Source organism: Neolamprologus multifasciatus, chromosome 16 (genome assembly GCF_963576455.1).
Source record: "Neolamprologus multifasciatus chromosome 16, fNeoMul1.2, whole genome shotgun sequence".
Taxonomy (NCBI): domain Eukaryota; kingdom Metazoa; phylum Chordata; class Actinopteri; order Cichliformes; family Cichlidae; genus Neolamprologus; species Neolamprologus multifasciatus.
The window spans coordinates 13,100,896-13,123,685 of NC_140454.1; the positions used below are offsets into that span (position 1 = coordinate 13,100,896).

A 22,790-nucleotide genomic window follows, 5' to 3' on the forward strand; every position below is an offset into this window, starting at 1 on the left:
CATCATAGATACTTCTCCCTTCTTTAGTCTTACTGTTTTGTTCCATGCAGACTATAAAACCTGTTAAAAGTGTCACTTCATTACAGAGGTTGGAATTTTAAAAGGAATATACGCTGGTTGTAATGAGAATAATTGCCTACCCTCCTGTATGACTCATATTTTCTCTTTCTGCTAAAGAGATGATCCCATTTAACCCTTGATTTCATTTAGGCTTTTAGCATCTGAGATTGTAAAGAAAAAATACTTCATGACAATTCACAAAAGCCTTCAATTCAGCAATGTTCAAAATGTGAAAATAGCTGATTCTCAGCTCTAAAGATGTCACTTTCACTTGATCATTTTAATATAGCTTGAATCCTTTTGGCTTCTACACACATTATAAAATAACATACAGTGATGTGAAAAAGAAAGTACACATCAAGCAGCAATAAGTCAAAGTAATCAGTATGAGGTATGAGGTGTTTATGCTGATATGCTGAGTTTGGTTTTCATTAAATGTGGTGCTGTGTGTTACAGCCAAAGATCTTCACTTTGCTCTCATCTGGCCAAATTTTAGTGGGATTGTTTGTTTCTAATTAATTTTTGTGGATTGTTTAGATTCAGTTTAACAAACCGAAGCCATGCTGCCATGTTCTTTTTAGAGAGAAGAGACTTTCTCCTGGTAAACCTTCCAAACAAGCTACGTTTGTTCAGTCTACTTCTAATTGCACTGTTGAAAACTTTAACATTTAACTTGCTAGCTGACCTTGGGATGAATTTGCTGGGTGGTCCACTCCTGGGAAGATTATGGTATTGTTTCAACACACACCTGAATGCTCTAGACCAACAAACAGCCAAAACTTCTGCTTTTAAAGCATTTAGGCTGCTTTTAGGTGAGCAGTCACATTGTGAGATTATTCAATATATCTTCAGAGGATAAGAGAAGAACCGCTAAATCATGTCTCTGTAGCATTAGGAAGTCACTTTAACACTTCATGTCATTTCTCTCAGTTACACACGTTTCTAATCTAAGGATGCCTTGTGTGGTTTTATATTGAGGAAGAGAATTTCAGCACAGTGTTTGTCTTTGGACTGTGATGAACACGTGTGATGAAATGTTGAGCTCGCTGTCAAAAATTAAGACGTTCCCCCCGAAAAAAGAAAAAGTCTGCGTGCATTCCATTAACGATGGCAAGGATTCAATTACATCAACATGCGTCTTTAATTCGTATTTTGGTTCCACAAATTTTTGGATGATTTGAAAGATTCCAACATCAGATTTACTGACAGCTGGTGTTTCATCTGTCACTCGACTTCATAAATGAAGCCTCTGTGCAGCTACAATGTACACAACTTCGACTGAGAACACTTGTAAAATAGCTTTTGGTTCTCTTTTTCATGATGGAGATGTTGAGTGGAAACATTTCTGCACTTCTTGTTTCTATCTCATGTTTCTTTGCTAGTTTTACACAGTCAGCTATCATTCCCCATGAGGTAATTGGAGTTATTCCAGCATGTGTTGCTTGGCCTTATCAGTAGCACACATTTAAAATACTTGGTGTCTTTTATCAGTTGACACAGCAAGAATTAATTACTTGTTGTCTGTTTCCATTTATAGTCTCTCATGAACTCAGAGCTGATTAGATTTTTACTAATGACAAGAAACAATTTTTTAAAAGGTGTATACAGAAGTTAAGAGTAAAAAGTTTTAACTCATACGTTGTCTTAGCACTTTTCCCCTCAAATCTGTACCAGTGCATACACTATGGTGGCTAGTGTGCGTTCACACCAAGTCTTGAGGTGTTCCTATGTGAACTCTGCACATCAATTATTCAGTTCGATCACCTAGCCTCCTTACTGTCTCCATCTTACCATTTCTCCATGTTGTAGAAGGACCTTCTTTGCTTGTATAGCCAGTCAGGGGGCGGGGGGAAGGGGGGGGCAGCCCTGTAGATAGCCTGACTGGAGCCAGAAGAGGCCTGGAACAGGAGTGTTCATTAAAGTCGCCCCAAGAGCACAGGCAGAGGAGAGGATAACAAGACCCTAGGGTGGCTGGTGTGGGCCCTCACTCCTCAAAACCCATAAATGTATTCCCCTTCATCCAGACAAATCCAAAGTCTACTGTGTCAGCAAAAATATACACACACATCCACCTTTGCTGGATGACTGATTCCTTGTATTTTATATATATATAAGTTTTTTTTTTCCTTTTTTCCCTTTTTTACAATTTGGAATATTTAATATAGAAAAACTTTCCTAGCCATTATTTTTTAATGTGGTTACTTTTACAATAACATGTTAATCAGCAACTTGTGTGATGAGAGATGAGAACACTTGTTACTGTATGGCAGATTTTTGCAGGGCAGCACAAGAAGTGATCAGATGTGCTTTAAAAACAGTGTCTATACTAATCCAAAAGATTGATTTTTCTTTCTGTTTGTTTATACTTATACATTTACACTGGAATCCAGGCCTTGTGATGTGATGGCAACTTGTCCAGGTTATCAAGACCTTTTGCTACATGTCAGCTTGGATGGGCTCCAGCCCCAGTGTCTGGATAAAATGGATGGATGGATAAATGGGAAAATAAAATATAAAATATTTTATTCTAGTTTAATAGAAGTGATCATTCAAGTTTGAATGATAAGTGCACAACTGATGGCTACCAGCTGGAGTCAACAGCAGTATAACTGAGAAACCCATTGGCCAGTCTACTATGTGCTTCTGGGTCCAATTGCTAATTTTATGTGCTTCAGGTGCAGCCAACAGATATCTAGGCCAAGCCTTCCTGTTCTGTCCCCTGGCCAATCTTTAAAATTTAAACCAATCTAATAAAAGTGAAATCATCGTCAGACCATAGCCAGTGGTTCAAGGTTGTATGCTGTCAAAAGCAATTCCTCTATTGACAGTCAACCTGCATGCAACCAAAGTCTGCTGAAAAGTGACGGAAACCAGACAACCTTCCATACTGGAATTGTTTTACATTTGGTGCAGACGATGAATTTTCATATGTAGAGATTTGTTAATGGAGATTATGAGCAAGAGTGCCAAATCACTTCTTGGTAAGCACCAGTTGCCAAGCAACCAACAAATACTTCAGAAAGTTACTGGTACTGTGAAAACGGAAGAGCTGGTTGGTGAATGTGGCTACCTTCGGAAGAGCCATGCCCTTTGTTTCTCCTCTTTTCCCCATCTTTATGCTGACTTATGCTAAATGATGCTCGAGAGCTCTAGCTACATATTTATGCACTGGTGAGAAAGTAGGATATTTGTGAGGATATTTTTCTTTGTACATAAGTTTTGTTTTCTTTTTAAAGTAAAAAAAAGTATTTTGTCAACACTCTTGGTCCTGGTCATTTCACCATGTCCAAACACTACAGTATGATGGGTAAAATGTGATAAATGAACTGAGACTGACACTAATGGTGTGTTATTATATGTCCTCAGAACAGACCCAGTTTTCCCCATTCTAGTTTGCATATATTTGGTGCAAAAACAAGGAAACCAAAATGATCTGATGAGGAGAAATAGCTAAATATGTTTTTCAACCCAGTTGCTGGCTGCTGGCTATTGATTAACTCTCACCTTTGTGGGTATTGGCCAGAGGTGGAGAAAAGCATTTAAAAGCGCAGCACACTGAATTTCTCCTGAGGTAGCCTGCTCTGACTGACATTATGTGTCTCTGGAGTCTAACTGCACAGAGCTGTTGTTCTCCCTTGTTTGCCTGCCTGGCCTGTTGGACCCCATACCACGGCTTTCCAGAAAGACCCCCAAGCGATCTTGCATTCAGACAGGCTGAGCAGCAAGCTGAAATTAAAGCTGTTTCGCTGTGGTTAGTTAAATAGTTGGACAGTGAGAGCATTGGGTGGCCCTGAGTCAAGGCTGAGGCTGTCTGGGCTAGTGAGTGGAAATATCAAAAAGGGATAAAGCACTGGGGAAGGGAGAAGGGAACATCCAAACTAAATGAGTAGAGGAAACTATTAAGGCGACCTGTTTAAAAGGATCCTGGGATTTTAGAGTGGGAAAGCTACAAAGTACATGTGGATGTGTTCTGTGACACAAAAAATCTATTACATTTACTCTCACTGTTCAGTGCCTGCCGTTGTTGCTGCACAGTGGTAAGGAATGCATTACATAAGATGATAAGATACTCACTCAGTAAGGCAAACACAAAGAACGTTCAATGGTCATCTAAAAGTGAGCAGAGACGAGAGACTGAAAGCAGGAAATATACTTCCAGTCCCATTTTCTACAGTGTGAATATGAAACCAGAATTCATCAGCCAAAACATGTAATGGCAGTTTAATTTTTTTTTCCAGTAACTGCGATTAGTTAGTCATAACACAACTTAAAGTGCTGACCGTGTTGTAGTCTGAGTGTTAGATGGCTTACGGCTGGACCTTGGCAACAGAGTTGGAGGTGTTTGTTGAATTATGTAACCGTTCAGTATAAATCTAGGCTAAGGAGCAAGGGGCGGATCCACAAGGTTTTTCTACCCCCCATGAACTTCTGGGTTTGACCACAAGTCCAGCCCACATTCTTGAGCCTCTGCTTGCTGCTTTTTGTGAAACATGAAAAAGAGGAGGGAAAAAAAGGATCAAACCACTTCGACCTTGTCAGCAGCGAGTTTCCTGACAGATGATTTTGTCCTCGGGCTCCAGGTCTGTCATCCAGAACACATGCTCAAAGTATCGTGTGTGATCATAATCACAATACTGCTTCGGCCTTTATTTTCTATTTTTATGCTTGTTGGATGACATACAAAAGAAACATTTTTCCTAATGTTTCCAGGCTACGGTGAATCGGCCATATATAATGACTGGAATGGAAGAGAGAAAATTCCTCAGCCAAGTTCCTTTAAATCCACAGGGGTTCATGCAGCATATGGATCAGTCCTCCAAGAGTAGCAGGAGCCAAGACATCTGTGTGACTAGTAGAGACTGATCCCTTCCTACTAGAACACTGGGAATAGGAAAACCAGGGTTATCTGGTCACATTGCATATCATGGGTGTATTATTTGTGCACAATTGCCTCACTGCCATCCAAGTGCTGTGTGTCAAATTCACAATGCAGTATGAATAATGTAACCCAATTAGCATGTACCGATACATGCACCCGCTGTATTTTGGAGATGGAACTTGTTGTGAACTAGCATTTACAATCATATCTGGAATTGTGCAGGAATACAAGCACATAGTGACAGTGAATCTTTTTGCCTACACTAATCTACTCTATGTGGAGTTTCTCATTATCCACTCTCCACAGTGTTCCTGTTCAGTGGGGTCTCTGTGCCCAGTCAAGAGTGCCACTCGCCTGAGGGTAAAAGGATGATGATGGGGATGACAAGAGGAGCGGGGTTTTACCGTTTCTCTGCATTATGTTTTACACATGCAATAATGTTGTAAAAGAAGAAGATAATTTCATCATGATCCACCATGCTTGTGGGGTGAGCAAATCAAAGATTTTTGCAGTGGTGGACAGCCATCTGGAGACACATTATATTCACTGTAAAACGGTGACATCCAGCAGCACTGTGTTACTCTAGTGCGGCTCTTACTTCAGAGTCGCACTAGAGTTTGTGGGCACACAAGGAGGTTTATTTGATATTTTTTGTATTTCAAGTATGTTTTGATGAGTAGGTATGAAGGAGGAGCTGTCTAAAGAGCTCTGATCATATGCTTGATCAGAGCTGTTATATAGGACTGAAGTCAGGTGTGATCAGTTGTGTTACATTCATCTGCATTAGAACTATGGGTATCTAAATTTAGAATTTAAGAGCTCGGTGTTTGCTCCCAATTGATTCCTAATATATTAAGTTTCAAAAAACAATAGGAGATTTTATAATTTCCTGTTTAGAGATTTACATTTAAAAAAAACAGCATCCGTTGGTGCCAGCCTTCCTGCCACCTGTTAAATCTACAACAAACTGCACTACAAGTGGAGTAGAGTAAATATTTAGCACCTACAGTTTAGGCATAAAGTGCATGTATGCATGGCCAGCCTGTGTTTGTCCATCCAGGGGCACACAGGAATGAAAGCGTGTTCTTACATGTGTGACCTCCTGTGTCCTAGAATGTTGCCTCCACCCAACCACACCCCCCTGCACTCTCTCTCTCTGTCTCTCTCTCTCTCTCTCTCACTCACACACACACACGCGCACACGTACTCCAACCTAGACAGGCCAGGTTGCCAGAGCTACACAAACTCCCACCCATTAGCGGCAGGATTCCAGGATAACCATGGCAACCAGTCTCTCACCCCCGAGGAGACGAGCAGTAGAACTGAAAGGCTCCATTCAATTTCCACATCCCAGTACAGCACACACAAAAGGACACACATGCACTCTTTTTCACACACCAACACACACTCACCGACAGGCACACTCGCACACATTCGCGCAGACACACAGACATGGACACGTCCAACGCAACCCACTTGCTCTAACAGCCTCGCAGTCACTCCAGCCTTCCCTGCCTGCCTCCACTGGGGTGAGTGGGAGCTTGTTAGAGAGACCGCACACTACATCCTCTCACCCACGGTCCTCAACTGCACATACACAGCGCACGAGTGAAACATTAATTACACCTCACTCATGGTGATTAGACACACTGTTAGAGGAAGATGACAGACTTTATTGTATGCACAATGATGATCTTTCTCTACCCCGGAGGCTTAAAACATCTTATCAAGAACTGTACTAGGTTATATCATCTGAGTGCATCCGGCATGTGCGTTCCTGCCCCCACCCTCCTGCCCCATGCTGTTATGTCACACGGCAAAATACAAGGAGGTGAGAATGGTATCGTGTTGAGTAATTTTTGTTGACACCTCTCGGAAACACGTAAAATTAAAGTTATATGAGAGGGGAAAGTGTTATATGATAAGAGACAGAAGTGCTTTCAGTTTACAGGCTAATAAGGATGTAGTTATCATCGCTGATGAAGCCTCCATTCCACTTGAATGAGAGCAGCATGCTCCCCAAGTCTTCTCAAACAGTGCTCCCTGGGTTTAACCAAGAGGAAAGAGAAAAGGTTAATGAAACACACTGGGAAATCAACCTCTAAGCATTTCAGATAGCATGAGAGAAAGTGATAGTGAGGTATAGGTGGAAAAGAATTGGTAGAAATTGGCAGTGTGAGATGATAAGCTCCCGAGAGAGAGAGAGAAAATGAAGACATGAGAAGGCAGAAAGAGACAGTCACAGAAATATAAATGACTGACAAAACAGCTCCAAAACACAGGGTGTTGATTATCTCCTGTTCACATTAGAGCCCACACAGACCATTAGATGTGAGCCCAGCCTGAATCAATTTGAAAATTATCTATTCAAGAAAATCTTGAGTGGCAACCACACAGCACTCAGCCTTTAACCAACACAATGCAGGTTGTTTTCTGTCATCTTCGAGGGAGAAAGCAGGGAGGTGAGGATGTGTGAGAGGGCTGCAGCGTCTTGTTAGGATGGACGGACAGGTGTGAAGACTGGCAGAGATGGGGTCGGGAAATATTCCGAAAGGGTGTGGTGGTGGTGGTGGTGTTTTAGAAACAATGTAGGAGAGGAGGAGAAAGGTCTGGAACAAGGGAGGGAGATGGAGGAAGAGTGAAGCAAGGCTGGCACTAATGACGGGTGCGCCCAGGGCCACACGAGTACAGCTGTCTCCCCTCCCAACTTCAGCGATGTCAGATCGGCATAATAAAAAACCCAGTGTGTTGGTCTGTGCTAGCAGCAACAGCTGGGTGGCTTAGTGTAAGAAAATAACAGCGAGCAAGGGAGAAAAGAACAGTGATAGCAAATCATCTATGTGTTGAACTTGTTGACTTTCTTGAACAATTCCCAGGCAAGCATAGTTTAGAAAGCCGCTTCTTGTGAACACTTCATTGTTATTGGCAGCCTCTTCTTGGACAACCCTCTCTGCTTTGATTGGGCTTCCAAAGGATGATGTCAGAAAGTGTCCAGAGTGCTCTGAGTCACACATGCGAACACCCTACCCACCACCTCGTCTCTTTGTTTGTGCCCTTTGTGGCCTCGCGAAGAGGATGTTCTTATAAACACAACATGATGTCAGGCACGCTTCTCCATTCCTTGTGTCACACCCAGTCCCTTATCGCTGATGCCGTACGCCCAGGTCTTACAGGGCTTAACCCAGAACACAGGAAGCTCAAGGATCGCCTCTGCAGAACTTGATCCTCACATATTATCTGCTCTTTTATTTGATGGACCAACATGTAGGAGGATATCTGCCTGTCTGACTCACTCCTTGTCTGTCTGACCACCCCCACCTTCTTGCCTGCCTGCAGTCTCATTGTGTCTCTCGCTGTCTATTTCTCCTCCTCTCTTGCTTGTGTTTGTCTTAATCATTGCTGGGGTGATGTGGGCCAGGCACAGCCACTGGATAATGTGATTAGAAGGGGCTCAGGCGCAAAGTCTCTCCTCTGATCATTTCAGTCACCTGGGACTTAAGTCCCATTTGTTGTGTGGAAAAGAGCCCTACTAAAATCTTCAGACGTGTTACTTATGGTGCGTGAGTTTCACGTCATTGTTAGCCTTTTTTTCTAAATGTTTGTGGGTTCAGAGCAATGGCCAAACGGGAATAAGGGAGTGGGCATGAGCATGGGCTAGGCCTGAACGTCTGTTGCAGTTTAAAGTGCTCGTTTGTGTGTGTGTGTGTGTGTGTGTGTGTGTGTGTGTGTGTGTGTGTGTGTGTGTGTGTGTACATACATATAAATCTGTGATTCCCTTGCGTCCGAAGATGCTGCGTGTGTTTTTCAGGCCTCCAGAGGCTCCACAGATGAATGAACCATTGGATCAGGTAAGCCAGGCGTTATTCCCCCAGCATGTGCTGCAGTTGGCCGTAGGGATTTTTTGATAGTGTGTCTGCCAGGCCGAGAGAAGGTAAGGAGAGGAAGAGTGGCTCTTGTCAGAAAAAAAGATGAAAAGGGTTTAGATATGACAAGCGTGTCATTAATCGCAAGATTCTCCAGGCAGTATTTGTGTATCTACCTGCACTCAGTGGAAGGAACCAAAGGAATGGAATGGACTAGCCAAGGGAATAAGAGTGTGTGTGTATGTATGTGTGTGTGTGAGGGTGAGTGTTTAGTTCTGTGTTTCTGCTGCGGCTTCATTATTGCCCTATTCACTATTCCGTCTGTCGTTCCTGGCTCTGGCCGGGTACCATCACCCCCTCTGGCAGCTACATCCATGACAGGTACAGAGGGAGAGAAAGCACTCTGTAGGAAGCAAATCTGTCACAGTGCTAACTAAAACATGTCATTGTGGTAGTGCTGTGTGTCTAGGTGCACTCATGTGCATGCCTTTACAATGTGGATAGCTGATTGGAATTCAGGTTGTTATACGGAAGGGCTTATTTCATAGCTTTAGAGAAGGAAGGAGCTTTCAAAGAGTCGGAACAGCCGGTGTGTCTGCAAAGTGGGGAAATTGGGGGAAAGATGGGGAGAGGAATCAAGGCACAGCTGAACTATGAAACACTGCGAAATGTGTTCACGTCTGTGAGTCTGTGTGTGTTCCCGTTCTCTAGGGAGCCAACTCCTCTCTCTGGACTTGACTGAGCCCACCTGAGTCTCACTCCCACCCCTCCAGCTGTTTCTCTCCATACCCCCAAAATCTTCCCCCGTCATTCCCAATCTCTATCCTCCAAATTTACTAGTTCCCAGTCTGTATCAACAATTCCTGTGCCTCTCAAGCAACATTTTTAACAGCACTCCTGCAGTGTTGTAAAGTTTGTTTGTTTTGTTGTTGTTGTTTTTTTGCCTGACTGTGATTTGAATGGGATATTGATGTGATTTATGGATAACCATGCAGCAAAGTTAAAGTTGAGCTTCAGCATAGATATTTTATGACTGTTCTACTTTGCACCAATGACTCTTGCTCCATGTTTTCTACAGAAACAGCTCCAGCTTTTAGACTGCGCCACAAGCAGAGCAGTAAATTCCCATATAAGGCAGAAGGACCCTTTCTAACCTCCTTCCTCCACCTCCTCCACTCTCTTATACCCCTTCACTCCTTCAATGCATCTAGCTCATACTGTCTTTTCATTTTCACCCCCTTTTCCTGTGTTCTACTGCTATTCGAACGCACACTCAAATGTCTTCTAGAGGGTTAGAACAATAGTTCTGTGTCGTATGGTTGTTTTGTTTCGAGCACCAACCACTTGTGATTTTTCCATCAGCCGTAAATTGCAATAACTACCTGCCTGAGCATCTGCATTGCTGCATATTTTTTTCCCATAGGCTCTACAGTACAGCAAAGATTACACCAAAGCTGCAGATCAAGCCTCACAAATCCAATGGGAGGGATGAGGAGAGTGGGAAGCAGAGTGGGAGGTAGAGATGGATTGAAGGATGAAGATAGTGAAGACAGAGAGAGAGAGAAAACACAAATAGAGCTGATAAGACCTTCGGCAGAGGAAGTGTCATTCTGGGCCAATCCCCTGTGGACTCCCAGTATCCCTCTCTTCCACTGCTGCAGGATGTGTCCTCGTGTGGGAATACACAAGGAATGTGGCCCCTTTTGTTTAGTGTGTGATAGGCTCCTGGTTGGCGGTCATTTGTGTGTCTTATGTGTGACAAGCTCCAGGCTTGGCAGAGGCTGATCAGAGCAACACTCCACAGTCCTTTCTGGGTAAGACCCTCCCAGGAAAACAATGACTGGTCCTTGTGGCTGCTATCTTTCAAAGCCCCTCCTTGGCTCATAAAGCACTTGCTCCCTGTGGGTTTTATTCATAAACTACGCATTAGACAAAGAGCTAAGAAGGCATCTACATCAGTGGTTACCAGTATTTTATCTGTTGCAGGAACTCCAGTGTCCCATCGCTCCAGTTCCAAACATGTTTATTGGAAGTGATTTGGAACTAGACTTTCAGAAACATTTCGGTAAACATTTTTATGCTAGTTACGTAAAAATAAAGTCGGAAAACTGAGTACAGCCCATGATTCAGTAGCTTTCAATATCACATTAAGCAGCAATAACTTGCAGTGTCTCACATCATCGCGGAGGAATTTTGGACAACTCTTCTTTACAACATTGCGTCAGTTCATTGAGGGTTGCTAGCATTTGTTTACGCCCAGACCTCTTATGGTCACATCACAACATTTCAGTTAGACTGAGATCTGGACCGTCCCAATACCTCGATTCTTCTTTTTAACCATCCTGTTGTAGATTCACTGATGTAGATGGGATCATCGTCTTGTCGCATGGCCCACTTTTCAGCCAAGTTTTAGTTGTCAGGTAAATGGCTTCACATTTAACTCTAGAATCCTTTGGTATACAAAGGACTTCATTGTCAAATCAGTGACTGCACGGTGCACTGGTGCTGTGGCTGCAAAACAAGCTCAAGTCATCGCGACTCCACCACCGTGCTTGAGGAGTTTGTGCCGACATGCTGTGTTTTGTTTTCACAAAACATGGCGCTGTACATCATGGAAAAACATCTCCACTTTGATCTCATCTGCCCGAACATCATACCAGAAGCCTTGTGGTTTGTTCAGATGCAACTTTGCAACCCTAAGTTGTACTGCCATGTTCTTTATTTCTAAGAGTAGAAATGCTCAAAGTTATTCCAAACAATTGTAATTGTACCATCATGAACTTTAACATTCAACATCAACTGAGGTTTCGAGAATCTCTGATAAAGCTTATGCGTTTTTTGCAGTTTCTTTGAGCACTGCACAAGGAAAGCATTTATATTCAACTATATTTATAGACCTTCACATTGCTAATAATCGATAAGGGGTATTGATTATAAGCATCTGGCTATGTCTTTCCCTTTTACTTTGTTTTTCAGTTCCATAAAACTGTATTTAATAACTGTAACCTGCACACACAGAGTGTTCTGTGACTTCCCCGTGGCTAATTAGTACACAGACCCATTTCTCCAATTTAAGCCAACATGTTGTAGAGTTGCTAACCTGCCTGCAAGTATGTAATATTAGCTATGGTCGGTACTCAGTAATTTAAAATAAATGGGTTTAATCAAACCAGCTTAGTATACAAAAGAGATATCTTCAATTCATTCGATGTTCGCTACATTAAAAATGTTTCTCCTTTCATTCACTACACTATAGCTAATTCAGAAATGCACACGAGGTTGAACATTTCTTTGCAGGACCACAATTTCAGTGTGGATTGTTCACCCCACTGCAGAACTGTAGTTCTCTTCGCCCAAGGCGTTAACAAAAGAACAACTCCTGAAAGGTCTTTAAATAGATTCTCTAAAACTGTCGAAGCTTACCTTGGCCTTTTACGCAATAATACGTCTACACACAAAGACATTTGGGCTCCAGGCTACATCCTACACTCGGATTGCTAAAGGAACATGATTTCTTTATGAGAGCTTACTGGGCAAGAAAGAGATTCAGACATGAGTAGACGGAAAAAAAGAAAAAAAAAAAAGGCAAGGTGAGGTTTATTGAAGAATTCATGACAGTTTCTTTGCCTCTCGGTAGCCCTCGTGTTGACAGTCTTTTGTTAAAACACAGTGATGCACACATTATTGTAGAAGTCAAGACTCAGCACCTGAATGTGCTTTACATTAGATATCAAAAAGAAGCTTTTATCATAACTCTGAATAAAAGAAACTAAGGCCATCTTTGGCACAAAAAATGAACATGATGGGGAAAAAATGCACCTTTTTTGTGTTTTTAAATTACCAATATTTGGTAACTGTTGGAGTTCTTGTCATAGTAAAAACCAAAAGATTGCAAACAGATGTCACATCATTTTGATTGAATGAATTTGCTTTTGAAAAACAATCACACCTTTGGTTCGGTGACCTATTTCTAAGATTCACAAATTCTGTAGTTAAGCAAAACACAGGCAAAAAGAGGCAGGGGAGTGGTGAAGAATGGATGTTTAACAATTTGTTGTTTGATATGTTTTCCTTTCTTAACTATTTAGAAAATCCCTGCTGTAAAGATGTGGCCATTTCTCCATAAAGTATGAAAAGTTTGGCCTGAATTTGAACAAAATCGCCTCAATTACAAGACAAATTCCCACCCTGACCGAGACGATTGGGCTCGATTCGTCAGCCTTGCTTGGAACAGCTGCTGTGCTCTGGGTAAAGGATCCCTAACATCAACACGCTGCATTGTCTGCCGCAGAACATGCCCACATGTACTGACATTTAAAAATAAAAAGTGAAACAGACAAATGTGTCATTGCAACTTGTCACCAAGGACGGAAAGAGTGATAGACACTGTTAGTGGGTACTTTTTCCCCTCCCTTTGATAGACATCACCTTGGTTTAAACGGAAGGGCGTTTTCTCAAAGTGAAGTCAAGCCCAAGACTGCTTTGCTTTCAATCAGGACAAGTGATGGTGAGTCAGACACAGGGGTGGGCTAAAACAAAACTGAAAAGGGAGCCAGGGACACTCGCTGAACTCATAAAACTGTCTGTCCTTACAGCCAGGCAGTTCACATCACAGTGTGTGTTTGTGTGTGCCTATATATTGTATATATTACCCTGTATTAGGAGAGACTCCCTACCAGTGAATAGAACACTCAAGTGTCTTCAAGTTTTCTCCTTTACTGCTGCTCTGCTCACCTAAACACTTGAGTTTTAACGCAAACATGCTGACGTGTGACAACCAGCAAAGCAACTGCCACTGTGTGTTAGATCTACAGGACTAGCTACCTGCATTCAACTGTTACACACAAAACAAAAGGGAAAAAAAAAATTGCATACAGACTTTTTCTTTTTTCTTCTCTGAGAGAACCATGTGATGTACATTCAGATCACTCCTCCACCTTGGTCTGTTGTTCGGCGTCCGGGGAGTGTGAACTCTGTCTCAGTGTCTGATCTTTGTGCTAAAAGAAGGCGACACCGCGGTCAGTCACACAGGAAACTGAAAAGGCAGACAACCACACATCCTGCCTGAGCTTTGGAAGAAACACTTCCTCCTTAAAATCAGCAAGTGCAAGTACTAAAGCTCTCTCACGTGAAGGCAGTGAGGCGATGCCAAGAGATAAACATGATACTATATACGTATCCGCAGACGTTTAAAGCCTAATATGGCAGATGTGTGCTCAGATGTCTCTGTAGGTGGGCGAGGCAGGGAGGGGTGGGGAGCGACACATTTTCACCGTGATCTTTGGAGAGAAATTACATTCAAAAAAATTTCAAGTGAATTAAACAGAAGTAACAAAGAAACATCAATAGCCTGAGGCTGCGCGTCCATCGCAGACACAAGTTTGAAGATATCAAAAACAACGCGATCTTCACTCCAAGATCAAAGACACTGGTAATGGCTATAAGTTGACCCTGAGGTCCAAAAGATTATTTGCCAATAGGCACCTTCTGTTCACTACTTTTGTAGTGTTGCTGAGAATGAAGGTAGTGCTCAAAGAACAAAAAAACAAAATTGCAGGAGCAGATCCGTTTCTCACTCTCACCAAAAAGATCTCAGAAGTGAAGGATGGTGTGCATCTTGATCTCACCTTCAAACTGGCAGTGAAATGGATGAGACGAGCAGTGGCTCCAATGCACTATGAGAACGGTCTGTTTGCTAATACAGATGAAACTCTCCTCCCACTACGCTATTATCTTCTGACGAATATCACGTAGATATTTCCCTATACAGTCTGCGCGTCTCCACTTCAGACAAAACACATTGAGAAAAAAAAAAATAGTGTACAGCTCTTGTACAGTATTACAACAATGCGGTGGAACTCAGCAGCTTTCCACAAATTCATTCATTTGTTCATTTCGGTATCTGCCTGTGCATCTGGCCCACAGCAGCCGGCACCCTGGTTGCCATCAGGGCTTTTTGGCTGCCGTTTTGGCTTTCCCGTTGGGCCCTGTTTTGATCTGGGTCATCTCTACATCTGTCAAGGCGTCAGGAGGAAGGCACGAGCGCATGCGTTCAATGGTTCTCTGGTAAGTTGCCCTCTCCTGCTCCAGAGAGCGAATCATGTGCTTCATTTTGCTCTCCCGAGAAAGGAAGCTCTCCATGCTCGTCTCCAGAGTCTGAATCTTTTGCCGCGCAGCCTGGAGGACACAAACATTGTATGTTAGAGCACACAGAGTACAATGTATAGACTAACATTTAAACAGGAGGTGAAAATAATACAGGCGTTACAAAATCTCAGAACTAAACTAAAAGTCTAAAAAGGAAGAATTTGTAACTTGTAGTCACACAATAGCACGTGACCTTTTTAAAAGTGCAAATCAAATATGATTTTATTTCTTACAGAATCACAAGCACTTGTTAAATGTTGTACAAGCAGATTTCCAACACCATAGGTGTGACTTAGACGAGACAGATGGGACAGTAAATAAATATTTATTTAACGTGACTTTACTGGTTCTACTTTAAACATTAGTGAAGCGATATCTGCAGAGCATGCAGCATTTAGTCCCTTTGTCTTACAAACATTGGTACTGTGTTTTTAACTTGTGTTTTAGTGCCATCTATAGGTAGTTTTAAGTACTACTACTGGCTTCAAAATTGTCTCCACACAGTGACACTGGGTTAAAATGTTTACCTCAATTATATCTTAGTCACGTCAAAATTAAGTAACATCCGGCAGGGGAGTTACTGGGGTCTCATAGAAGTTTGAACCTTCACTTCCTTACCTGAAGTTTTTCCAGCAGCTCCATATTTTGCTTCTTCAACTGCGCATTTGTCTTCTCCAGCTTGTCAAGCCGCTCAGAGTCATCAGGCAGTGGCCCAGATTCTAACATCTCGTCTTGTAGAACGTGGTACTCCACTTCGTATGCTTGCAGCTGCTTTGAGATGTCCATCTCCATTACCTGGCCATCAACAGACAGATGCCACTGAAAGACAGCTCGTTATCGTACAACACTCTGGTACCAAAACATTAAGGTCAACGGAAATGCACCTGCATGGAGAGTTCATCAACAAATAGCCACAAAAAGACCAAAGTGATCTTACAAACAGCTTCAAATCACGTGGGCACCTTTCTGGGGTAAAAGCATATTCTGAAGCCTTATTGACACAGGCCAAGAGACTGGTCACCGACCCCCTGGCAACCACAAGTCGCTAGGGAACAAAGTGCATTCTTCGACACCAACCATGAATTTCATTTATTTAGTGGTTGATGGATGTTGTAAGGATTTGAGCTTTGAGCTTTCACTAGTATCAAATTTGGGCCAGGATGCACAAGTGTTACTGTTTGTTTAATAATCTGGCAGTGTGAAAAAAACAAAAAGGCTGTTTGTGTACCTTAGCAATGGTCTGCTCCATCTGTGTGTGACTGAGGGCAGGGAGTGTCGTTTTCAGATAGTCCACAATGCTCTCAAAGCTGTCACACTCAACTATCTCCCCCTCATGGCTGCCCAGCAGACAGAGGGCCACTTTAAAAATCACCTCAGACCCCTCGACAAACACAAAATCTGAAAAACAGGCAATACATAAACCAGTAGTGATTTACGGTGTTTTTCCTCGAGCTGTAGGGCTTAGCAGACGATTAAATTATCATATCCAATTTCGCATGTGAGCAAACAAACTATTAATCTAAAAAGAAAAAGTTAAAAAGATATGTATATACCAAAGATGCGGGACACAAAGCCAAGTGGGAATTGCGAGGCAAAGAGCGTGAGGAACCACGGCGCAGCGTAGAGGCTTGGGCAGATCTCGTGCTCCTCAAAGTGGTTGTACAACTCACGGTGATAGTCGTGCAACAGCCTGGTGAGCTGGTACATCTGAATCTGCACACACACATAAACACAGGAGCAGGTCAAAACATGGTGCGTCAAACTGGTATGTCAGGACTTGTTAACAGATTGTCACAGAGCAATCCAGGAATCACAAGCTGGGAAGCCAACTTTTATCCAAACACAGAGCCCTTTAAGCATTATTATTTCATAGACTTGCTCAGACATGCGTCACGGCCAGACATTTGATGATCTGTGCTCTTTAACAACACGTTAGTCAAAAGCACAGCCAATAGAAAAAGGAAGCAGAAGTTAGCTCAGGCTAAAATTAGACAGTTATCAAGTTTTACAATTTCCTGACAGTTAAAAAGAAAGCAAGTAATACCTTTAGCTCCCTCAAACTGAGCCACTGTGCAGAGAAAACAGCCGAAACTCCTCCTGACTTTAAAAACTTTGGATTAAAAGTGTAAACCCTGCAGGGAAGAGAGACCTGGCTCAGCAGTTACCTGAAGCGGATTAAATATTACCACGCCTGCTGATGCTGTAACTGCAGCGAGGTCAGATGATGTTTAACAGATACAGAGCAGGAGTGGTTTGACTAAGAGGTGGAGACACTTAACTGCTGTTTGCTCTTGGTAACTGATAAAACCCACACAAGGGTTCGTGCAGCAGTAAGTAACAGCTAAAAGCGAATGTTTACAGCATTATAGCAGTTATGCAGTAACAAGCATTTGTTACTGTATAACTGTTTCGAATAGATTGGAATTTGTTTAAACTGAACACCACCTTTGGCAATGGACATTTGCATGTGTTATTGTGCACAGCATTGTCTTTACAGTCAACGGTGGCACTGGAGCTTAACATTTTCAAATATTCCTACAATACATAATGAACACAAACACTGGACATTGTGACAGAATAAGTTGTTCATTCCACCCACTGACCTGCAGAGAGACCATGTCGGGTCTGTACTGCCGCCTTATGCCGAGGTCATACATGAGAAACTTCAGCATGTCAAAGGCCTGCTCTTCACCCATGTGGAGGAGCAGAACTCCAGCCACAAAGCTGATACCCTGGCAGTAGCCAACCTGTGCAGCACAAGAATTTAAAAAAAAATGTTTAAAAAGGGGGTTATTGCAAATTTCACAACAATCATTACAGTACAGGCCTTAAAGTGAGCCACTGTGGGGATTACAGTATGTACCTCTGTATCCAGCAGAGAGTAAGCTTTCAGGAGGTTGTAAAGGGAGAGCTGTCCAGCGCCAAGCTGGGCTGAGAAGTACTGGTGGGTGGGGAAGGTCCGGCCTAATCAGAGAGACAGATAGTGAGAGTAAATGTGAGAAAAATAACCAGGAGTTTTTGTTTTCTGGTTAACAAATTAAACTAAGAGCAACAATACTGAAGTGACAGCTCTGAAAACAGTCGCCTTTGCTGAAGGACCAGCTGAGGCCATCTTCAGATTTCTGGCCTTCCTCAACATATATAAGGAGGGAGGGAGAGCCTTCAGTTTTCAGGCCCCTCTTCTGTGGAACCAGCTTCCAGTTTGGATTCGGGAGACAGACACTATCTCTACTTTTAAGATTAGGCTTAAAACTTTCCTTTTTGCTAAAGCATATAGTTAGGGCTGGACCAGGTGACCCTGAATCCTCCCTTAGTTATGCTGCAATAGATGTAGGCTGCCGGGGGATTCCCATGATGCATTGAGTTTTTCCTTTCCAGTCACCTTTCTCACTCACTATGTATTAACAGACCTCTCTGTATTGAATCATATCTGTTATTAACCTCTGTCTCTCTTCCACAGCATGTCTTTTATCCTGTCTTCCTTCTCTCACCCCAACCGGTCGCAGCAGATGGCCGCCCCTCCCTGAGCCTGGTTCTGCCGGAGGTTTCTTCCTGTTAAAAGGGAGTTTTTCCTTCCCACTGTCGCCAAAGTGCTTGCTCATAGGGGGTTATATGATTGTTGGGTTTTTCTCTGTATCTATGAAGCGCCTTGAGGCGACTTTTGTTGTGATTTGGCGCTATATAAATAAAATTGAATTGAATTGAATATAATCATAAACAGATACAGCGTGTGTCATGTGAAAAAGAAAGTTTCTCTGTGCATTCCTGTGAAAAACTAAGCATAACCTTACTGTTCCCATTGGAATTCAGAGGTTCTGTAGCAGCCAGAAGCTAATTAATATATATATCAGATGTTTATATCAGTTTGCTGGTCTGGAGCTTTCAGGTGTGTGTTAACACAATACCACAATTTTCCCAGGAGTGGACGTACCAGCAAATTCACCAAAAGGTCAGACTATATAATGCTCAAAGAAGCTGTAAAACACCTGAGAGCTTAATCTCAAATCTTACAGGCCTCAGTTAGCATGTAAAATGCTCAAGTTCATTACAATCAGAAAAGAATAAAGTATTGCAGCTTGTTTTGAAAGGTTTCCCAGACTTCTGCAGCAATGTCCTTTGGCCATAATACACAGCACCACATTTGGCAAAAACCAAACACAGCATACCAGCACAATATGCTGTGAGGGGTGATGATTTGGGATCGTTTTTTAGCCACAGGACCAGTCAAATGTGAGGTCAAAACTGAGCCATGCAACAGGGCGATGATCACAAGCACACAGTCAAATCTGGATCTTACACCAGATTGTTCATAACCCAATGAAGTGAAGCAATGTTGCAAAGAAAAGTAGGTCAAAATACCTCCAACCTAACGTGAAAGACTGACAAACTTATACATGTTAAAGGAGATTCTACAAACTGAATCATGGGGTGTACTTTCTTTTTCACATAGACACAGAAACATTTCTACATCCATAGATTGTATCTGTATCTTCAATGAAATTCGTGGGTTTTTGTGGTCCTGTGCACACCTAAATCGACCAGAATGGCATGCTGCTGTGCAGTGAGCTGCTTGAGGAGGTCATGGTAGTGGGTATCCAGGGCTAGCTGACGTGGCAGGAGTCTGTGACGCAGCCGGTGCTGATGGGAAAGAAGCAACCAGACTTCCCCGCGTCTGCTCTTTGGAACTCCTGCACACAAAGAACCACAACAGAAATAAAACAATGTTAACTTACAATGTTTTTTGTCCTGTGGGGAGTTTCAGATTTATTTATAGCCCTGTTTACATGCCACTGGTGATACGGTTTTCTTTTTTTCTTTTTTTAGTGCCTCTCACCTTGGCAGAGGGCACGATACATTTCTTCCTTGTCTTGTGGGACCGTTGTTCTGCCCGGGGCTGTCAGTTTTCTCTCCCACAAAGCCTGTGCATCTTTGGAGCACTCGCTCACTTCTTGGTAGTTAAGCTTCATCTTGCGGATGTGCAGCTCATCTCGGCTCGCTGCAACAGAATGTATATGAATATATATATAAATATCAGTATAAAAAGAGACCGACTCATATTTAATACATTAAAGTCCATTAAAGACTCTGTTTTCAGAAAAAGAAAAAAAAACGAGACTAAAGGCCAACAACTTCTAAATAAGCCCCTATAACTATGGATTTGTAGCAAAGAATAATGACGATTTCATGTTCCAGAGAAAGCGTGGATACAAAGCATCGCGGCTTGAACCTTTAATCACTGGATAACATGGAAACCCTTTTCACATAAACACAAGCCACAATAGGCATGGAGAAACTTACAACAGCATAATGGGAGCACAAAAGATAACAGAAATCATAAAGTATGATCACCATGCGTGCAAAAAAAAAAAAAGAAAAAGCTGAATCGAATGGTACAATAACCAGCCACCAGACGCATGCAAAAACATCTGCTTTTATCCCAAATTCTCCTTTTATGTTGCTTACCTTCTATTAAATAGTTATTCACAGTTAGGTCCTCAGACCAGCATTGATGTCATAGTAGCAAACAAAGGGAAAGAGATGTGTTGGTGTTCAGAATATAAAAGCGACACATAGTACTTCTACTGTTTGTCACTGGAAGCAACATATTTATTAGGTCCATGGTTTGATCTGGGCATTTACAAAATATTATGATCTTAGGTCTTTTCTTTAGCATTTTAAAGGGTAACTTCATTAAAGATTATCTTTTTATAATAAGATAGCTGTTCCCAATCGCCAAGAATAACATGCTAAAAAAAAAAAAAAAAAAAGCCCCCAAAATAACCCACTTGATGTCATTTTTTAGCCATTTGTTTCCTTGGGTTTGCAAAGCTGCATCTGGACAATCCACAGTAGCACTACTGGTGCTATTATTTCAGTCTTTTTATAAAGGAAAATTGCAAGACTTCACTGTAAGCTACACTATCGCTTCTACATAAGTTTGTCTATCTGAAAGTGCTGCAAAACCAAAACTAAATGTAGCTTTGCTCAAGTGTCCCAAAACCAGTATGGCGTTACCAGACTTCTGAAAATAAACAAAAAATGAAAGAGCTTAACGAGTTGCTAACCTCAGCTCCTTTATCTCTGTCCATGATCATAAAGCTTCAGTTGGGAATGACAAGACTTTAAAGATTGGAGTACGGGGTAAGGGTTGAGTGTAAAGCTTAGATGACAGGTGACGTAAAGAGACAGGAGTTTAAATTATTACTGTAATAAATATCTTCCTAGCTTAATATAACTTAACAATGATATCCAAGCTTTCAAGTTATAGATACTAACAGTTACTGAGGGGGAAAAAAATACACTCGACATTAAGGAACACTTTGAAGTCTTTTGCGGTAATATCAATATCAGTCATAGTACCAGGCTCCACTCAAGGTCACTATACTTTGTGTAGAATTAACTAGTTAGAATCACCTTCAAGTCTCTGATTCTCCTTCTCCATGCGCAGCAGGAGGATCTGTTGGTGGATAGCTGTCCTCCAGAGAGCCCGGTAGTCAGCTGCCGTCCTCTTTGACTTCTTCTCTGACCCAGGGTCGCCTGCCTGGGGCAGCAGCTGACCCAAAGGGTCCAGAAATGAGGCACGAGGAGAGAGAGGCAACAGCTCCCTGTTTTCGGAGTCATCTGAAACGCAACATCCAACACATGGTAAATATAGAAAATATATTGTTAAGTCAAAGCTTTTGGAACAATGAATGCTAGAAAATAAAAATGGGCTTTCTGCAGTGGTAGTTCACAGATTGTTAGCACTCAGCTCTGCAGCTGCACACAGGCATTCAGACTGCTCTAGCTTCTGATCTGCTTTGGTTTTACAGTGTATTAACAGTCTCACTGCTCCCATCAATGCAGCAAAAACACAGCAGGGAGCTCCAATAAACCCAGACCAATTTTAACTGAACAGAAGGACAAAAAAAAAAAACCAGAATCACTTCTTAGAGACAGATGTTTGACTTTCAAAATTGGAGTCAAAGCTCAGGAAAGCAGTCAAAAGAATTAAACAGTTTTTTTCTGGCTTCAGTCAGAAAATATTCTAACTATATATGACTAAATCAGTCGCAAATAAAAATCATGATACAATTTTGCAATGCTGCTTGGTCAAAAACCTTGTTAGAGACTTATTCATGGGGAAAAACAATGGTACAAAGCTACTTGTTCTCCCTTTGCTCTTCTTCAATCCTCAGTCTTTGCATATAAGCCTGGAATTTAAAAATCTGTTTGAGGTACTGTCATTCTTAGAAGAAGATTCGATCTGCCTTCTAGTAGATCTGTGGATTATACAAAGCTTTTACATTGCGTTTCTTGAACTCTTACAAGGATCGAGTTGCCAGACCTGTGTGTGGCATGGATGCAGATGGCTTGTTCATTGGCGATGCGACTCTCAGAAAGATCTTCTGTCTCCAGGAGACCCTGCGTGGGCTCAGAGGGAGACCCCCGCTGAACGAGTCACTGCTACAGCCAGACAGAGTCCTCTTCCTGCCTTCGCCATTGCTACGAGAGAAAACAGCAGTGTCAGTGACACCTGATAAACGAGTCAGGTGTCAGCTTACACCGACTCTCTTTTCAGCACACTTTTACAAATGCAGACACGCACACACAAACATAAGCACACATACACACAATGGTGGTAAAATAATACAAGCTCTCTGGACTGATAAAAAAATAGTCAAGATGAAACTTCAACATACTGCACCAGCCACTAACTCCTTCCCAGTGTAAATGTTAATAAAGCAGCAAAGTCCGCATGTAAAAGAGAAACATCGGCCACAGCTGAGGTGCATGCACGTGTGTTCATCTGCTGAAAAAGAAGTTGGTTTAGTAAGTGGAAATGAAAAATCAGAACTGAA

General features: G+C 42.2%; 1 protein-coding gene across 3 annotated transcripts in view; it reads right to left on the reverse strand.

The window, feature by feature from the left end:
- Positions 1-631: 631 nt before the first annotated feature.
- tbc1d4 (TBC1 domain family, member 4) overlaps positions 632-22,790 on the reverse strand; it is a 40,371-nt gene continuing 18,212 nt past the window's right edge. For all 3 annotated transcript variants that reach the window (XM_085135757.1, XM_085135758.1, XM_085135759.1), the window contains 10 exons: positions 22,277-22,434; positions 21,364-21,570; positions 19,784-19,945; positions 19,479-19,637; positions 17,813-17,913; positions 17,553-17,696; positions 16,503-16,662; positions 16,178-16,347; positions 15,568-15,744; positions 632-14,979 (listed from right to left, as the gene is read on the reverse strand). In XM_085135757.1, the coding sequence (XP_084991883.1) occupies positions 14,749-14,979; positions 15,568-15,744; positions 16,178-16,347; positions 16,503-16,662; positions 17,553-17,696; positions 17,813-17,913; positions 19,479-19,637; positions 19,784-19,945; positions 21,364-21,570; positions 22,277-22,434 (1,669 nt within the window). In that variant the 3' untranslated portion in view covers positions 632-14,748. The remainder of the gene's footprint in view (positions 14,980-15,567; positions 15,745-16,177; positions 16,348-16,502; positions 16,663-17,552; positions 17,697-17,812; positions 17,914-19,478; positions 19,638-19,783; positions 19,946-21,363; positions 21,571-22,276; positions 22,435-22,790) is intronic.